This window comes from Eutrigla gurnardus, assembly GCF_963514095.1.
Source record: "Eutrigla gurnardus genome assembly, chromosome: 8".
Classification (NCBI taxonomy): Eukaryota; Metazoa; Chordata; class Actinopteri; order Perciformes; family Triglidae; genus Eutrigla; species Eutrigla gurnardus.
In genome coordinates, this window is record NC_139922.1 from 22,792,333 (window position 1) to 22,810,684 (window position 18,352).

General features: G+C 41.4%; 2 protein-coding genes across 2 annotated transcripts; both read right to left on the minus strand.

The window, feature by feature from the left end:
- Nucleotides 1–486: 486 nt before the first annotated feature.
- Nucleotides 487–6,810, minus strand: xkr7a (XK related 7a). Its single transcript, XM_084015008.1, has 3 exons — nt 6,173–6,810; nt 3,770–3,969; nt 487–3,567 (listed from the first exon to the last, which is right to left on the minus strand). Exons 1-3 carry the CDS (start codon nt 6,706–6,708, stop codon nt 2,612–2,614), a joined length of 1,692 nt encoding a protein of 563 aa, XP_083871134.1. The 5' UTR covers nt 6,709–6,810; the 3' UTR covers nt 487–2,611.
- Nucleotides 6,811–8,311: 1,501 nt separating this feature from the next.
- LOC311016967 (ras-related protein Rap-1A) lies at nt 8,312–17,190 on the minus strand. The gene is made up of 9 exons (XM_084015021.1): nt 17,154–17,190; nt 15,655–15,810; nt 13,759–13,846; nt 13,266–13,334; nt 13,095–13,151; nt 12,861–13,001; nt 11,758–11,901; nt 10,564–10,682; nt 8,312–9,052 (listed from the first exon to the last, which is right to left on the minus strand). Exons 3-8 carry the CDS (start codon nt 13,813–13,815, stop codon nt 10,593–10,595), a joined length of 558 nt encoding a protein of 185 aa, XP_083871147.1. The 5' UTR covers nt 13,816–13,846; nt 15,655–15,810; nt 17,154–17,190; the 3' UTR covers nt 8,312–9,052; nt 10,564–10,592.
- Between the last annotated feature and the right edge of the window lie 1,162 nt (nt 17,191–18,352).

The window sequence follows — 18,352 nt, forward strand, 5'->3', positions numbered from 1 at the left end:
CAACTGCAACACAGAAATGGGATTTAGTCTCAATCTAATCAGAACAATCAATCAATCAATCAATCTCTCTATTGATTGATCTTTAAAGTTATGTCCATGGTAATATTTCTGAAAATGTATGAACATGAAAGGGAGTTAAGATTCAACCATTACATACACATTACAAATGTATTTTGAGTTTATGAATTCAATCAATTTATAAATACATTTTAAGACTATATTTGATTGTTTATAATAAAAAGTAGGGATCATTTTGAATTTACCACTCAAATTATACCTGGCATCTTTTCCATTTTGTAGAGAGCGTCAATTTACAGCAAATGAAATACTAAAAATAAATAAATTAAATGTTTAATTTTTAGCTTTTTTTTAGCCATGCTAGCAACATGGCTACAAATCTCTTGAATTATCTCTCTCTGTCTATCTGCTGTGTTGTCAAGTGTCGTGTTTCTGTGGGGGAAAAAATAACTTACGGTTAAGTCAGGTAAACACATTGCTCTTTATTTCAGCAACAACAACATAATGAAATTGTCTTCACCTTGTTAATCTTTTCTTGCTCTGAACAGCAACCGTCTGGCACGACCAGTTTAAGGCTTTTTGATTCTAGCTTTGCGTTTGTGTTTTGAGGTACAGCCTCGCCCCAAACTCCCACCGCACGAGTTCATTTTATGGTACACGGTGTGGTTGTTACGTGATGGACTCAAACAGTTAGCACCATAATTGAAGCCTCTCAGGCTTTTTTTTTCGTTTGCCACTGCAACAGGGCTGGTCACGGTGCTCAGTGGGCTATTATTTATTTATTTCGGTGCCATCTGGGGAAAGCTGAGCTGACTGACAGTGTTTATAACAAAACTGTCTCATCTCAGTGACACAATTTCCAATTAATTTAAATGCACATCGCAGGACTCCCCTCCCTCACATACACCCATACACATGCTGGTGTGTGAGCTCACACACACACATACACGCAAACACACGGAAACACACACACACACACACACACACACACAGTTCAGAAATGATCCCTCTTGTGACTACTCTATAGAAAAACAACCCTGATAAAATAATGTACAGCAACACTTTATTTTACAGGACCCTAAATTCTTAATAATGTCAAAAGGTTCCTGAAATTTAGCACTTATTATATTTAAATAAATATCAAATAATTCCCAAAATGCTAAGCTTGTGTGACATCGACTCTACATCATATATGAAGAATAATGTTCCCATTATTCGTGACGATGAATACATTATGGTTGGGTTTAAATATAAACAGTTCTTTGTCGGAAAATCCTGTGGAAATTCAAAACTCAAATTCTTTGTCTGTTTTTTCCCTCAAATTTATACCGTATATATATTTCTTTTTTAGGAAAATTAGGACATTTTCGTAAAGTTTGAAGAAAATCATATGGAAATTACGGACCTGTAAAATTAAAGTGTTACAACAGAACCACATGCCTGTACCATCAATAATATCAAAGCTATTCCGAGTCTGGAGTCTGCAGCTAATTTTTTTCTCTACATTATTCAGACAACAACGTATGGATACAGTATTACTATAGACAGTGCTGTCTCTTTGTAGCTTCCTCTTCATTATACAGTTTAATTTACATGGAAATGAGTCCCGTTGCCGTGTAAGACGGTTGCAGTATGAAAATACAACTGTCATATCAGAAGAACACATCTTGGAAGTGTAAAACCTAATGTAGCTATTTTTCATTACACACACATTCTGAATGAAGGTGCATCTCATTGGAATAATGGTGATGGCGTGTCCCGAAAACAACAGATTCCTTGTAAACACACACAAATCTCTTCTCTTTTTTTTCTTTATTTCTTTTTTGTTCTAGCTTACCTAAATAAAAACGAATATAGAACCACAGGAATGTTGTAAATCCCACTAACAGCCCGGAGATGCTCGAAGCCTCGTCACAAATAATCACATTTTCAACTGTTTGTACATTCAACTCAAATGTTGCTTTTTGAACTGCCCTTCAGATCTGAAGCAGCTTTTTTCAGAGGACCCTTCAACATGAGTGATTAGCTATGGAAAATTAGGATTATGATCATCAGTGCCCGTGATGTGTTATTTGTAGATTCTGTTCAGAATGACAGTGCGAGTTCACCCTCTATAATTGCCTCTCACTCTTTTACATCTTGTTCAGTCGTGGCTGCCATAAATATTCATGCATGTTGAAGGCTCGTCTCTGTTGTCCACCGCTTCGAGAGGATATGCTGAAGCACCATTACTGAGGAGGACTTTATGCCTCTGATTGATAATTAGCTCCACTCCTCCGCCTGTGCTTCTCTCTAACTTCACTGGAACGGCTAACGTCGACCTCTTCCTGTACCACACTCTAGCCTGAGAAACGATACAGGAACGGAAATATGCACCATCATTAGTCAACATCACAGCACTTTGCCTTTTGTTCGAAAAAGAAAGACGCCACACTCTCACACCTTTGTTTGTCTCCACTGCCCGACAGTACAGGAGGAATCAAGTAGGCGTGGAGCTGAAACAGACTGCTCAGTGAGAGTCATCCGCCTGCCATTTTATTTAAGGCAGGGTGTCCACGCGGCAGCGAAGCGGAGTTACAGCACCTCCGGCACATCACACGGTGGTCTCATACTCCATCACTTCTTTGGGTGTGCCCAGACAGCGGTACTGAATCCTTGGCGTGACCGGGGCGGCGCTTTCCAGCACCAGGATGGTTTTGCGCAGTCGGCGGTCGATGAAGTGAGCGTCCCAGGCGGGGTACTTCTTCCTGGGCAAGTCTATTCGGATGACAGGCCCCTCTGTCCTGGGTGTGAGGTTGGGCACCGGGGCCTGAGCTCCTCGAGGTGGTCGTACCTGAAACACATCTCCATCTATCCCAGACCCCTGCTCTCTCTCTGACCCTTTAGTTCTCTGAAGGGTCCTTGGGGGGCTGCTCACCACGTCAGGGGGGAGGCTGGTTGCTGGGGAGGCCAGCGACTCCACGGGCACCTCCTTCTCTACGATGTAACCCCACCCTGAGATCGGGCCGTCGGGGTGCAGCAGACAGTAGTACACAAACATGAAAAAGGTGCCCAGAGCATAGCTGCTTGCCACGACGCACACCATGATGACGGCGTAGAAGTCTGAGGTACGATGGCCGCGGTACAAATACCAGGCAGTGGTGAGGGCCACATTCTCGACGAACACAGTCAGGCTGTAGATGAGCATCCTGCAACGAGTGCGCCCCTCTCTCACACTGAACCAGCAGAAAACATACACAATGCCCACCATCATGTTATAGATAATCTCTTCCCATTTGGACATGCAGAAGTCCGTCTCGCCTTGAATTATCCAAAAGGTCATGATGCACCAGTGGGCCACGATGAAGATGCCAAAGTAGAGCTGGAACACGGAGGCAAACAGGGCGAAGGCCAGAGTGCGGGCGCCGATGGTAAACAGGTGCCACAGAATCTGAACTATGACGGCCGTGTAAGTCATGGGTAGCTTATCATCTCGGGAGTCCCTCAGGACTTTCTGATAGGAGGCGACCATCCAGGCGAGGGATATCAGCGAGGCAGAGGCTGACAGTCCTGGAGAGACAGAGGGAAGAGAGGGATTAAGGAAGAGAACAGGATGGAAATGGCTCTGGGGGGGTAACTGTCTCACCATTTAGCACAGCAAGAATACACATTTCTCTGCTCTGTGGGGATTTGACTCGACTCATCGAGCACAGCGTGGACATGTGGACATGTGATCGACTAATGTAGTGATTAACCATTTGGGGACACTCACCCTGAAGGGGCAGCACCTGACTGGCCTGGATCATGATGCTGAGCTGCAGCACCAGCTGAGGGGCGCTCTTCAGGAAGGACTCGAGCAGACGCAGCATGCTGATATCAGCGCTCTCAAACATCATGCGCCAGTAGTAGTGACGCCGCACAGGGTCTCGGTGCCAGCGGCTCTGCACACCCAAATACAGGGCGTGGACATACCTGCGTGTCGGAGGCAGAAGGAGTTCAGTTACTTCCATCAGTGCATTGAGACAGATGAGGTGTAAATGCTGTGCTTCAAAAAAAACTTTTGGACATCAAACACAGACTCTCAGAAGTCATAACTCATTATTCCAAACTCTGGGAGCCTGGCCGCCTGCTCCTCCGGGATTTCAGCTCGACTGAAATTGAACTAAGCAGCTCTGTGGTTTTAAATTTAGTACAGGCATCGGAGGGGGGGTGCGTGCAGAGCTTGTCTGCGATCTCTCTTCAAATAAAATCAGACAGCTGCAGAAAAAGCGAAAATATGAGAAATAAAAATAAATGCTCTCAATCTAGTCTTCAGATTGAAGGTTAGAGGGGGGGGAGCTCGCCTATAAATCCCTTGTTGAACTCCTGAGCTTGTATAGTACCACCCCCCATCTCAGCTTGTTCTATAATGACCTTGTACAACAAACACACATCATGTTGTAGACACACGCTTTCACCTACTGCACCGTGCAAACATAATTCTGCACAAATGGTGACATATATTTGTGCCATACAAATACACAGTGAAAATCATTATCTTTATACCAACACAGCCACCTGACGGTTGGATCAAGAGTGTTGGTAGCCGTGGACGACTGACGCTATAAATGTGTCAGTAATTGCTTCAGGGTAAAGGGTCTGAGGAGCCCTATGTCAACAAGCCCAGTGAACCACAAGGGAGTTAGTGTAACCCTTTTCTGTTCAGCTTCCTGGCACACAAAGCGCGCCTTGGGACGTAACACACTGAGAGAATCGAGCATACGTGCCGTAATGAGGGTCAAAGACTCAGGAGGACGCACAAAGACAGAGTCTCACGGCACACATTCGGTCTGTAACACGACCCCCATATCCTATCGCTTGTGCGCTGACATTTAATTCTTGTAGCCGGCCCAAATTGATCCGGGTTCACCTGCCTAACAGTGTATCAGTGACGGATCATTCCTGAGTTAACAGCTGAGGGTAAAACACACAGCGGTAATCCTCTTAATGTGCAGACACGCTTGTCTGAGAGCAGCTGCAATGAACGGAGCACACACAACAGCTTTAATGGCATTACCGGTAATTCTCTGCCGCCACAATGGTTTAATGTGCTCCTGGACGCGCACACACACTCTCCCTCTCTCCCTCCCACACACACACACACACACATCAATCAAATCTCCAGGAGGAAATAAGGAATCAATATATATTACCCATAGGGCCGTCTAAAGAGGCAGGAAGAGAGTGACCACAAAGAAAGACACAGACAGGGTGATTATGAAGGCCTATAGATAAATCAAACAATTGATTTGCATCATCACGACACATCATTTGTCCCTCTATAAGATCTTAAGTCTATAAAACACAACTTGTCTTTGAATATCGTCACGTTTTGTCCAACGCTCCTCCCACCGAAGTCCAGCTGGATGCCTACTCCCGTCCTGGCAGCAGTTCAAGCCTGTCAAACCCTATCAGAGTGCTCTAAGCTTGGACACTGCCTTGCCATCACTGACTGAGTAGCTGACCCACAGACCTACTATAGCCCACCATGCACATGAGAGGAAGGTGTACACTGGTTTGTTTTTAGTCTCAGACTGTGCTTGGTAATTAAACATGTTTGGGTTCCTGCTGGGAGGAACAGACTGAATCTGAAAAATGCTGTGAGATTTGAGAGTATGGATTTTAAGAGCTAGAGCCCCAGGCTAAGATATGAAAATACACTAAACAGCACATATCACTGCAAATAGAAAGCAACTCCCATGACATTTAAGACAATTTATTTTTCTAGCAGTCAGGATCTTGCCCAAACTCCTCAGGACAAATGCATGTTTTATTTTTGTCTATATAAGGCGATTCGGTGTGGATGAGTTGATGAATTTCTCGGGACATGATTGACCTAAAAGCGCGTCAGGAGGGTGGGGGTGGGGGTGGGGTCGAATTCTCCCCTTCTGAGCTGGAGACACGTCAAACAATACAGAATACAAAAAGACATTCTGGCATTTTGGCCACAGTTCTCTCTGAATGATTACGCCTCATAAGCGTTTAGCTACAGGCAGAGATGCTGGGCTTTGGGAAACGCAAGCGCGCCCACACACACACACACACACACACACACACACACACACACACACACACACACACACAAAGGCAGAACGTGTAGTTTCCCCTCCTCTCACAGCCCGTTATGTACACTTACCTCCAGACCTGTGCCAGCTGAAAGATGTGAATGATGGCCTGGAAGAGCCACATGAAGGCTCTGCAGCAGCCCCGGGCTCCTCCCCCGGTGCCCGGCCCTGACAGCACCCCGGCCTCGGCGGAGCGGCCAGCGCCCCGCTCGCCGCTGTCCTTGGTGCTGAAGTCGCTTTCCTCCGCGCCCGACGCCGCCACCACGGCGGCCGCGGCCGTGCCGCTCTCGACGCTCTCCGAGAAATCGTAGGCGAACCATCGGAAGCTCAGCACTTGCACGACCACGGACGGGATTATCACAAAGACCAGAGTCAGTGCAAAGCACCAGTAGTACCTTCTTAGGTAGTAGTCTGCGGCCAGCCACAGGTCTGAGGCCCCGTCCGAGAAGAACACCAAAAGGGCGCACAGCGTCCAGCAGCAGTCAGGGAGGGAGTAGCGCTGCCGGGCAGCACGGTGCTGGGGAGGCCGCGGGTCCGACCTGGGGGGACACTCCGTTGGGATTTCGTTTCGTAGAGAGACGGCAGCACCATCAGATTTCGCGGCCATGTTTGTTGTAGGGAAGAGAATGAGTAAGAGATGGGAAAATGATGGAAGCGGGGGGGAGGGGGGTCGCGTAGCCTGTCGGTCTGCATGCGTGTGGGAGAGAGGGAGGGGAAAGGAGCCAGGGAGGAGGGCCAGGGTAGGTGGGAAGCATCATCAATCAGCGGTAATAATACAGGGAAATACATGTTTAATTGAAACGATGTAAATGAGGCAGGTCCAGTCTGGGGATTTGAGATGCGTCTCCAGCTGGTACATGAGGAGTCTTCCAGAGGGTTGACACATGCGTCCCTTTAAGTCGGGGTCAGAAATCATCTCGTTCAAGTTGTACCCAGTGGTGGAAGAAGTAACTTAGACGCTTTACTTCAGTAAAACAACAAGTACAGTTAGTCAAACAATCGAAAATATACTATAAGGAAATATTCTGTATTCACAACCCATTTAAGTAAAATCAGCATTATCAGCAAAATGCCCTTGGCAGCACCATAAGCACTTAGAAAAATGGCTCTGTGACAGATATGTTATTCTATATTACATTGTTAGATACCGCTGCATCAGTGTGACTGTAGACTTTAGTTTCTGCAGGTTGAAGTGGAGCCAGTTTTAGGGGTCAGATCCCCTCGTGAAGGTCACAAGATCACAGAGGTGCCAAGATGGTTCACTGGGTAAAATAAGAAAAAACTCAGATAAACAAATTTGTTTTCATTACTTTTTTTCTTTGTTTTTTTGTGAGAATTTCACCTTTGTACCATACAATTATTTTTCTAAATTAATTCATGTGAGTAGATAGGTAAACTACCAATATACTTGGAGTTTCCAAGTTAAGTTTTCACCTGGGGGTCACAAGCAAATTAGTTGGGAACTACTGGTTTAATTGTATTTTATAAGCTTGTATGTATTTTTATGCAAATAATATAAATAATGTTAGTGTATAACAATTGCTATCAGATAGTGTGATATACACTTCATGTTACAAAATGGAAATACTCAAAGCAATGACTTTGTGAGAGACCTAAACTTAACTTAAATACTAGTATCTGGAATTGTACTTTCCATCACTCCTAAGTTCAAGTTTAAAGCCACATGATGCAATTGGAACATGTCTATAGATAAATCTTAGCTCTTTACTTTCAGTCATGTAACCACAAAGTTATATTTGCCGTCAAGTGTTACGACAGCTAAAAGAGGCCTTTGTGTCTCACCCTCATCGAGGTGGATCAGCTGAGTGGGCGTCATCCGTCTTCACTTGCCTCAAGCGGATCTGATCGGTTTCCATTCTGCTTTTGCTGCCTCCACGTCTGAGGCTTCCTCTTTCTGTGTGCTTCCGCTCTCCTCTGCCGGAGCCAACTCCTCGACTAAAACTCTTGTGACTTGTGGCTTAGGCTGTCATTTCTGCCAACAGGAAACGCTACAGCTATACTCGAAGCTTGTCGGAGGTATTGATCCTCTCATCACGGTTATGTGCTGTGAATAAAACACACGATGTATAAAACCATCTACAGTGTTCATACCTCAGCACACACGCGTTGAACTTAAAATATTTTTTTGCCAAACAATGATACCACCACGTAGGAAAATACATTATGGGGAAAAAACATGACAAAAATAATGAAAATGTACTAAAATTTAATCATTCATAAAAGCTGGAAAATCATCTGTGACAGCAATATTAGAGTTGGTTTAGTACAATATATTTTCAGCCTCAAGACACAAATCAGAACGCACCATCCCCCATCAGTCTATAAAATACTAATTTCCTTAGATTTATTATGCAAAAATGGAAGTAGAATATATTATGGGAAATATGGAAGGCTTGCAGCTCTCAATAAAAAACAAAGTCACTTAGGTAGATGTTATCTCATCAATACACATCCTTGTAAGTAGGAGCAAGTAACTTATTGACAACGATGCATCTTTGTTGACAACGTTAGTGCAGAAATGTGTGAGAAGGCCAACATTTAATTTCAGGTTTTCTCTTTGCAAACGTATCGTCACAATATGCCAAAGACTGATGTTAAACTTTAATAAAACATTTTAGTTCCCATATATGGATTTAAAACCATGGTCTCTTCTTTCACACTGATATTTCAAAAAGAAAGACACCTTGGAGAAGAAAAAAAACAACAAATACAACAAAGACAGTTGTCATCAGGCTGACAATACACAAAAAGAAAAAAAAAAGTGGATTTCTTCGCTGTTAAAAAGCAGAGAAGAGTATCTTGAGAGTATGTGCCGTCTCCTGCCATTTTGGGAGTGGTGAAGTATCTCTGTCGGCCTTTTTCAAAATGCTCTGGAGAGGACTTGGAATGCTGGCACGATCCACTGGGAAACAGTTAATCATTACAAGTTTCTGGAGGCAAGGAAAGAAAATAATGATGTCAGAGTAAATATTCAACATGGTGAAGGACATGCAGAGAAAAAGCAGCCTCAGTTCAGAGCAGATGCCTCAAACTCAAAAAACCTCCAGTGATTGTTTTTCATCAATTAAGTTGAACTATGTAAACTCTGAAGCTGCATAGATCCCTGAATTCTTCCTTGCATCCGTCACACGGCTCTGCATGATAACTAAACCCTTGAAGCTGCCTGGACTTTGATCAGTTGGGGAGAGAGACGTTTTAGTGCCGGGTGTGCCACAGTTAATCAGAGCGCTGATGGTCTACATGTTTTTGTTACTTAATGTTAGGCAAAAAGTTTGTAGAATTACAAGAAATTTAAATAATTAAATTAATATATGAGGTTGGGGAAAAATCATCTGTGTGCCAGATGCAACAATAAATACTCAAAAGGGTGGGGAACATTTGGAAACAGTCTTGTTGGTTGGACCTGGACCCCGGGGCCGGTACAGCAGTTTGAGACTCTTGTGAGATAAAGACGGCTATTAAGGAGACGTGAATTTACTTCAGTGGCCAAAGGTCACCATCAGTAGTTCGGACAAGCTCTGCGAACATATCACATCCTCGCAGGTTGTAACGTACTTACAGATCAAATGGTATGAGACGACGGATTATCGAAGAGTCTATTTTTTTTTTTTTTTTGCAAATTTCATCCCCTTAATAAAAATCATACGTCTTAAAGGACAGGCTTGGAAAATAATTAACCTATCTTGGGAGGCACCACCAGGCAAAAACCGACTAGAGGCATTTAGAGAGGTATTATCTAACGTTTATTTTTAGTGAATTTAGAAGAAATCTACAGACGGAAATAGACGCTTTAGTAAAAAAAAAGTATTTTACGAGGTTCTCTCAACTAGTCTGAAGGACTAGAAAGCAGAAGAGCCCCAAATCTCAAAATTGACCAGTGCATGAAAAACATGTTTTTGTCTTTTGAGGAAAAAACACGTTCGACTGTAAACCAATCTCTTACATTCATAAACCTGGGTAAACAAATCCCAAAACAACTGGAAGCTGGGAATGTAAAGTCTAGCACATTAGAAAAGCGTGTTACTTGAAGAGAATGGACCAGAACATGAAGATACGCTGGCATATTGAATTACAATTCCAACGTTCCAACAGCAGGTGGAGCCACAACATCCATGTGAGCCTTACAACTTGATAAATAAAACATAATTCATCTCTTATCAAATTAAAATATGAATTTTTTTCATTTAGCTTTCAGTAATTTGGACACTGGTCATTAGTCCCAGATATTCTTTTATCATTCAGGTCAGATTAAAACAGAAGGTGGTACAACTGATGGCACCACAAGGCAAAAAGGGAGTAGAGAGAATGTTCCTCTCTTCTGTTTCCCCTGAAAATATTTACTTTATGAGACTTTATCGTTTCACAGACATCAGTCATGGTTTCAACCCCGTTTACTGAGCTCATAATAAAATAAATAAAAGTAGATTCAGCGCCCACTTACCTGGCCTGGAGCTGCTGTGGGTGGGCATTTTAGAGCAGCGTGCAATTCGACCTCTTTTTTGTCTTCTTCTTTTCCATCGGCGTTTTTCTGTTGATCTGTCTCACCAGATCATAGAAAATCTACCGAAAGAAAGCACGTTGCTTCAATTATCACAGAATTAATGGTTATTTAAGGTTATTTATTCACAATTTGGATGTTTATACTTACAGATGTATTTTATATAAATCATTCAAAGTTGGGTAGATGCCAATAACACATTTTTCTGTGGTTGAAAACATTTATTTTCGCTTAATATACTCAATAAAATGAGCGTTTTCATCAATACACCTCTTCTTAAAAAAAGGGGAGGGGGGTATTTTATGTAATCAAAATCCACTAGATGAAATGGAATATATAAATATGCTTTGAATGTTTGAATACTGTCAACTGAATTGGAACAAAATGAAACACTCCTAATGCACGAGTGCGTGTTATTTTGTATTTTTCATTTTCATAGCATTAAAAGATGCTTTTCAGATTAAGAGCCTGTAGTGACCTGCTGCCTTTTGTTAGAGTGTGTTTGTTAGAAGTCAACAAGCTTTCCTTATCGGTGGAACTGGGCGCCACCATTCACACAGGGGCGTACATCACTGCTCCACATTAGAGGCTCCATACACACATAATGAGCCACTCTGGCCAGAAAATATGTGTGCAATGTAATTAACTCCCGATAATAATCTAAACGACTGTGAAATACCCCATGGAATGGCAGTCGCACTTGAAGACTGGGAGAAGCGAACAGTGCAGTTATACGTCCACTTCATAAGAATATGATTTTTTTTTCTTCCAGAAAACAATTCTCCACTCCATCACAACTCCAAAAGTAGTAATGTCTACCTGTCTAGAGAGCGAGGTGGGTCTCCCTCTGTGTTTCGTTATTAGCCAAGCGTGATTTTAGTGCATGTTCATGAGCCTATCCATCGATCCCTACTATTCATTACTTCAAGTTTGATGTTCATTAATGCAGATTTCTGTATTCAGGTATTATTCATTTTCCCGGTAAGTGAATGTGGATTTTTTCACTAATGTCTGTTCAAAATAATCAAACACATCCATATTAGTTTGGGTTTTTAATCCCACTGTACCAAACTGACCATGACATATAAACTGGGGTATGAAACAAACCGTGTTACACCCCGTAGTGGTCGTACTTACCTCATTCACATTGATCTTTGATTTAGCTGAAGTCTCTAAAAAGGCACAGTTGTTCCACTGACGGGCCAGGTTCTGACCCTGCTCCTTGCCAACCACACGCTCGTCCTCCAGGTCACATTTGTTCCCCACCAGGATCATTGGAACCTGATCAATTAAATATGAAAAAGGTTCAAACTTCAAAAGCAACATCTTACTGTGGACACCATTTTCATTATTAACAAAAAATATGCATGATTTATTGGGTTTATGATCTTATATACAAGCATAATGTTAAGTGAGCCTTTAACCGAGAAACACGCGACCGTTCAAGCAATGAATAAATAAAGCTTGCACTCAGCATGCTGCACGTCCTCTCTCTAAATCAGGAGATAAGGAGACCAAGGCTGGAAGTGGCACATAGCGTCTAACAGCTCTGACATTTCCACCCTGTCACAAAGTTCCTGCCCCCCATTCGCTCTGCCCTCTTTCCCACAGAGTCGGCTCTAATGAGGGCGTGATGAGCCTGAGAGGTGACACGGGCAGATTATACACAGAAACCGACAAAAGGTTAATACTGAGAAGTGGTTCTCCACATACTGGGGAGGCGTCTTATGGAAAGCTGGTGGCAAATGTCACTTGTATTACAATTAGGAAAAAAGATAATGCGGTCCGATCTGATTATTTTGAAAGAATATATTATTTTTTCCTCTTTATTTTTATGGAATCTTGTTTACATTCTATATGTATGTCTTATTATCCATATTTTAGTCTGAAAATGTATACTAAGATGCTATCACCCAATTATTTTTTTTATTTTGTTGTGTATTTCGTCTCTTTGTCAAATAAATCACAGTGAAATTGTAGTGTAGGGAGGAGGAGAGAGTCTGTGTAACTGTATATATAAAATTATTTAAGAGGCACTGGTTTATTTACTTAATACACACGTGATAATGATATCAATATTTTTATATACCAGTTATCATCAATAGTGTTATACTGCAACACCTCATACGGTATCTAAACATTTATGACCAGCGGTGGGTCAAATGTTTGTTCTCTGTTAATTAATAATGAAATTTAACAGGAGATCTCTTTGTTTTCTTGCAGTGTAGTTTAATACTCACATCCTCTGTGTCTTTTACTCGCAGGATCTGCTCTCGGAGGTCCTGTAGGTCATTAAATGTCGACTGCGCTGTAATGGAGTACACCAAAGCAAAACCTTGGCCATTCTTCATGTACAGGTCCCTCATAGCTGTGAACTGTTCCTACAGATCCAAAAACAGAGAGACGTTGTCATCAGCAGTATGTTCACATGTATCTTGTGTCTCCTTCTGATGCCCATGTCTGACTTGACTTACTGTTCCAGCAGTGTCCAGGATTTCAAGCATACATTGCTGCCCGTCGACCTCGACTTGCTGTTGTGGGAAAAACAAAACACACATTTCTGACAAGACAATTGGAGGCATTTAAAAACAGCCAATCACTGAGTTACGTTGGGGTCAGTGTGTAAAATATGCTTCTAAGCTTACCTTTCTGTACGAGTCTTCTATTGTGGGATCGTACTTCTCCACAAAAATGCCTTGCACGAATTGGACTGTCTGTAATGGACAAATTAAGCAAACATCAAGTCATTATTAATTAAAACTTGGCACACTGCCTGTATTACTTCAACCAAATCCATTTCTCAGACCAGTTCTTCTATCCGTGCCCAGCACCATCTGTTTCCTAGTCCTTTGTCAACTATAAAGCCATCTTCACCAGGTTTCATTAATCCGTTTTCCATTTTGAGCCGAGCATAACATGCTAACACGACACTGCTAGAGCCACACTGCTTCTAATTGGCCAATAACATTGGTTAGGGCGAATGCGAGTTTATACAATTTTAGTGTAGAGTATATTATTGTTTAAAAAATTAGAATGTATTGTAAATTGCATCATATTCATGGCAATAACACTATTTTAATACTAAACTGTAACAAAAATATTGACTTAGTTGTCTGTGCAGCAGAAGTCATCACTCACCAGTGCAGATTTTCCCACGCCTCCTGATCCCAGCACCACTAGCTTGTACTCACGCATGGTGGGCAACTTCACTGGACAGCACAGGGGTCTGTGAAAGGACAGCGTGAACGGTAAAGCAGAGCATTTTGTGTCTTTTACCAGAGTCAAATTCCTTGTATATAAAGACATACATGGCCAATAAAAAGTACTCCGATTCTGTTTGAAATCAAATACTTTTTTGCTGCAAGTGACTAAACTCATAAACTTCATCAATCTTCAATAACTGAAGTGGTGAAACTGATCGACTCAGCTGATGTCATAGTGAACACTGCCAATACAATGTCTACAACAACGAAAACCACGACTGACATGAGCAGATTAAAATGCCTTTCCTCTGCCAGAAAATGAGCTCTCTTTCCCACCCACTACCATGGGACTTCAGCTGTCATGACGACAGGGGCGTCGCCTTTATAAAAAAAAAAAAAAAATCAAGTAAAGCTAAAGGAAATTACACATTCTCTTTAACTCCAGAGATTCGGACTGGTGTTTCAACCAGTAGAAAAACTGGCATCAAAGAATTATTAAGTTCCCTTTAAGTATAAACTTGCAACAAGTGACCCATAACATGTAATGTAAAAATATTATGTGATAATGAGCTGTGGAATAGGAAAAGGGCTATAGATCCTAAAAAAAAGTCAGTAGGTTAGAGTTCCAGTGCCGCAAATAACTAAATCTCACAATAGAGAGGAGAAAGGCCACTGGCAGTGACCCTTCATTAACTCCATCAGCCTGACACAGTTTAGACAGCGTACATGGCCTAGAATAGAGTCAGAAGAACCGAGGACGAAGACAAGTTAGCATCCAGGATTCAAATGTGTTAATCTTTGACAACTTTGCTGATAATAATAATAATAATAATGATAAAATAAATAACACCAGCACCATTTAAATGCATGTGGTCTGTGGTGTCATTTTCTACCACAATTTAACTTTTTTTTTTACCATTGAAAATGTGCGACTGTGAAAAGTCACAAACCCAACGCTGATAAACAAACCTTTCATTGTTGTTGGGTTTGATATGTAACAACTCATTAAATTCTGATTTCACGGTGAAGAACAGATATTATAATAATCAGAAAAAATGCAAATGTAATCTTCAATTGATGTACAAATGTCGGTTGTGGGTAGGGGGAGTAACACGAATGTAATTTTCGGACCTCTTTGAATCTAGTAATCATACTAACTCTGTTGGACATTTACCAAACGTTGGGAGAAACAATACAGAACCACTCTGTTGCACTAGACCGGCATTTGCAATTCTAACTACGACGTATGAAGCACCACCAGAAACCCACAGTGTGCGACAGGCACATGAGGCTCTCTACAAAGAGCCATTGTAATGACCCTCCTCTACTCAAGTACGCCATGCAAAGAGAAAATGGAGATCAGAGGGTGTATGCATGACCACTGCACTGAAATCATTATGAGGAGGGGGTGAACGTAAGGGTGACGCCAACGTGTGCTTGATGCATTTGTTGGCCAAATAATTGGAAGTAATCCACTTTGTATAAAATGTAAATTTATGTGGGCGTCACAAAACTTGCATCTAAGCCCCGACATCAGATAAGAAGCCTTCGCCCGATTAGATATGAGTCTGGACTCCAAAACTTCAAGTATCAAACACTTGAGCTGCCAACCTTCACCAAGCCTACTCGTGAATTTTTGCTGGTTTTGTTTCGAGTGCCTCATTGTTGCTAACAACTAATGATCACTTTATCCCACATCCCATATCAATTAGTAAAATGTATCTATCCAAATTTACAAATGGACAAAGCCTAACACAAATGAGCTCTTTGCACGCACTCTGTGCAGTATCACAAAAAGCACATTCATGCAGAAAAAAACAGCTGAACCTACTGTGTACACGGCTGCTGCAGACGACAACTCCCTCTACATCTGGATAGGGAGGCGCTGGCAGATCCTCAGGTACACTGATGTCAGCGGGCAGGTGCTGAGGATCGTTGGGAGCCAGATAAACACGCCGCTCCAAACTGCTCAGACAGGAACCTGGCCCTGAATTAAACCAAATATTGAAGTGGTTACATTCGATCACAGACCTAGATGAAACTGTAATAATTTAATTCAATTCAATTCAATTAATAAATTAATAAATCCTCTGCTGTGCAGTGTTTTATCATTCACAGTCCAATGATGATGCTTTTGAGGGTTAACTTTTTTGTTGGTAATTTAAGTGGTATGAGGATCTACTTCATGGTCAAGAGGTGAAGTTTTCACACAAACAACAAAACATACAGACAGGTTGCTGATAACCATACTTTCAAATTATGGCAAGCCAGACTACACATTAATTAAATTAAATCTTGTATCACGTTTGTCAGAGTCACAAGGGGGCAAAAGGGCAAAAACACTTCTTATTTATATTAAAAAAAAAACTTTAATAAAAGTATCTCCGGTTAAAATACGACATTACAAGTTAAACGAGTAGTGTTGTAATTTAAAACCAACAAATATGAACTTTCGAGACAACTTGAAGCGTAACTCGGTGTTAGTTGGTTTCGAAAGGAAGGGTGTGGCTATTAGTTTCTCAATGCAATTCACTGTGACCGTAGGACGTTTTAAAATCACCAGTCAAAGTCGGTAGGACACTAAATATTGATGGGTCAACATACCTTAAATGAGAATTTAACGCGGAGGATGAAAAAGTAGCAGACACAAAAAAAAAACAGCTCGATTAGCTCTACTCTAATCTTAGCTTCTGGCTAGCAACGTTTGGTAGATGCTAGCTAACGTTATTTGCGTGTTAGTCTGGAAAAGACACGACAAGCTGTGCAGCACGAATACCGTGTTAAACAAACGCCGAGAAACACGTTGAGCTCACGGTTTACAGTTAGTTCGTGTCTGACGAACGTTCAAATCCATTTTTACATCGCATAACGGTTAACGCAACTGTTTAGCTAACCCCGTTAGCTACAAGTTAGCTAGCCAGTAGCATGAACTGAACTCTTAAAATCTTCCGTTTTTTTCTTAATTTAATCTAGCTAACGGTTGTGTTTTAAGACGCTAGTTTGGTTTCCGTCAACATGTGGATGCACAGCTTAACACACTGAAAGCGAGTGAGATACAATCGAATATTAAACTACTTGAACCACAAATCGTGTTTGTATCGACAACTCGTTAGTTAGTCATTAGCTGGTGTTAGCTAGCTACTCAGTCGAATACTCTAGCTTGTGAGCTAACGCTATTAGTTAGCAACATTATTTCGCTACAGTGAAGCCAGAAACACTTTTAGTTAAATTTACGGATGAGTCACTAACGTAACAAAGTCACGCAGTTGGACAATTAGCTTTAAAATTACACATTTTTTACACACGGGTAAAGCTTCCCAGGACACTCACCGTGTTCCGCTATGTGTGCGTTATCACACGGTGTGAATGTACGGAAGGGTCGGAGCAGCGGTTTGTGATTGGTTCAAGATCAGCCAATCACAGCTATCCAGGTTAAGGCGCAGTTTAAACCTCTTCGGTTCGAGTGAAGTTGATTTCTATAGCACATTAATGATTATATACAGTATGTAAATATAAAAGAAATAAGCAAACAAAAACATGTCAGATCAGAACATGTCACATAAGAAGCGGTATAGAAAACATATAAGATTTATAAGATGGAGATGGAACTAAAGAATAAATAAATTAGTGATAATCCTCTTAACATGTGTTGTCACCAGGAAATTAAAAGCCTGTTTGATTTACAGAGCTGGGATGTCACCGTGACACAGGTGACATGGCAGCTCTGTAAATCAAACAGGCTTCATTTCACCTCCAGTGATTAAATGAAGTCAACACAGTTACATTTATTTTGCATCGACATACTTAAATACACATACTTTACTTTATAGTTTTCATTTGATACCATCAGAAGTATACCGATCGTTTATTTCAGTAAACGTTGTAATACTACACTTGAACATACTAGTAAAAGTCCTGCATTCAAACCTTATTTAAGTAAAAAAACATGTAAGAATTCAGCAAAATGCATTTTGGGTATGAAGTAAAAAGAGCAGTGAAATGTTCCTTGTTTTTACTATTGTGATGTTTTTGGATTAATGTGTAAATTCCATTTTAATGCTGTAAATAGTTGGTGTGAACAGTGTGGTATTTCTACTTTTAAAGGTTCGGCATACTTTCACCACCACTGGTAAACCGATTTACATCTGTCCAACACAACCTCTAATTTCGTTTCCGCCCTGTGAGCAGGGTGTGAGAGAGAAAACCACAAACATGTGAAAAAGGAACGAGCAAGGGAGAAATGTATTACTCACTGGTCTGCTGCTGTTGCAATCACAGAGCACATTGCATTTCATAAACAAAATACATAAATAATGATATATCTTCTTAAATATTCAGTATTTATTATAGAGGATAAAGGTTTAAACCTAATGTGTGTGTGATGCATGCTTGCTATGTATGTATGTGTTTATATTCTTGTTCAGGAAGCTGGAATGTCTTGAAACATCTGAAAAAATAACAAAGCCAGAGTATCTCCCCAGATACTAAGCAGGAACAGAAAGTAGCACAGCTGCACCGAGAGCTGATGT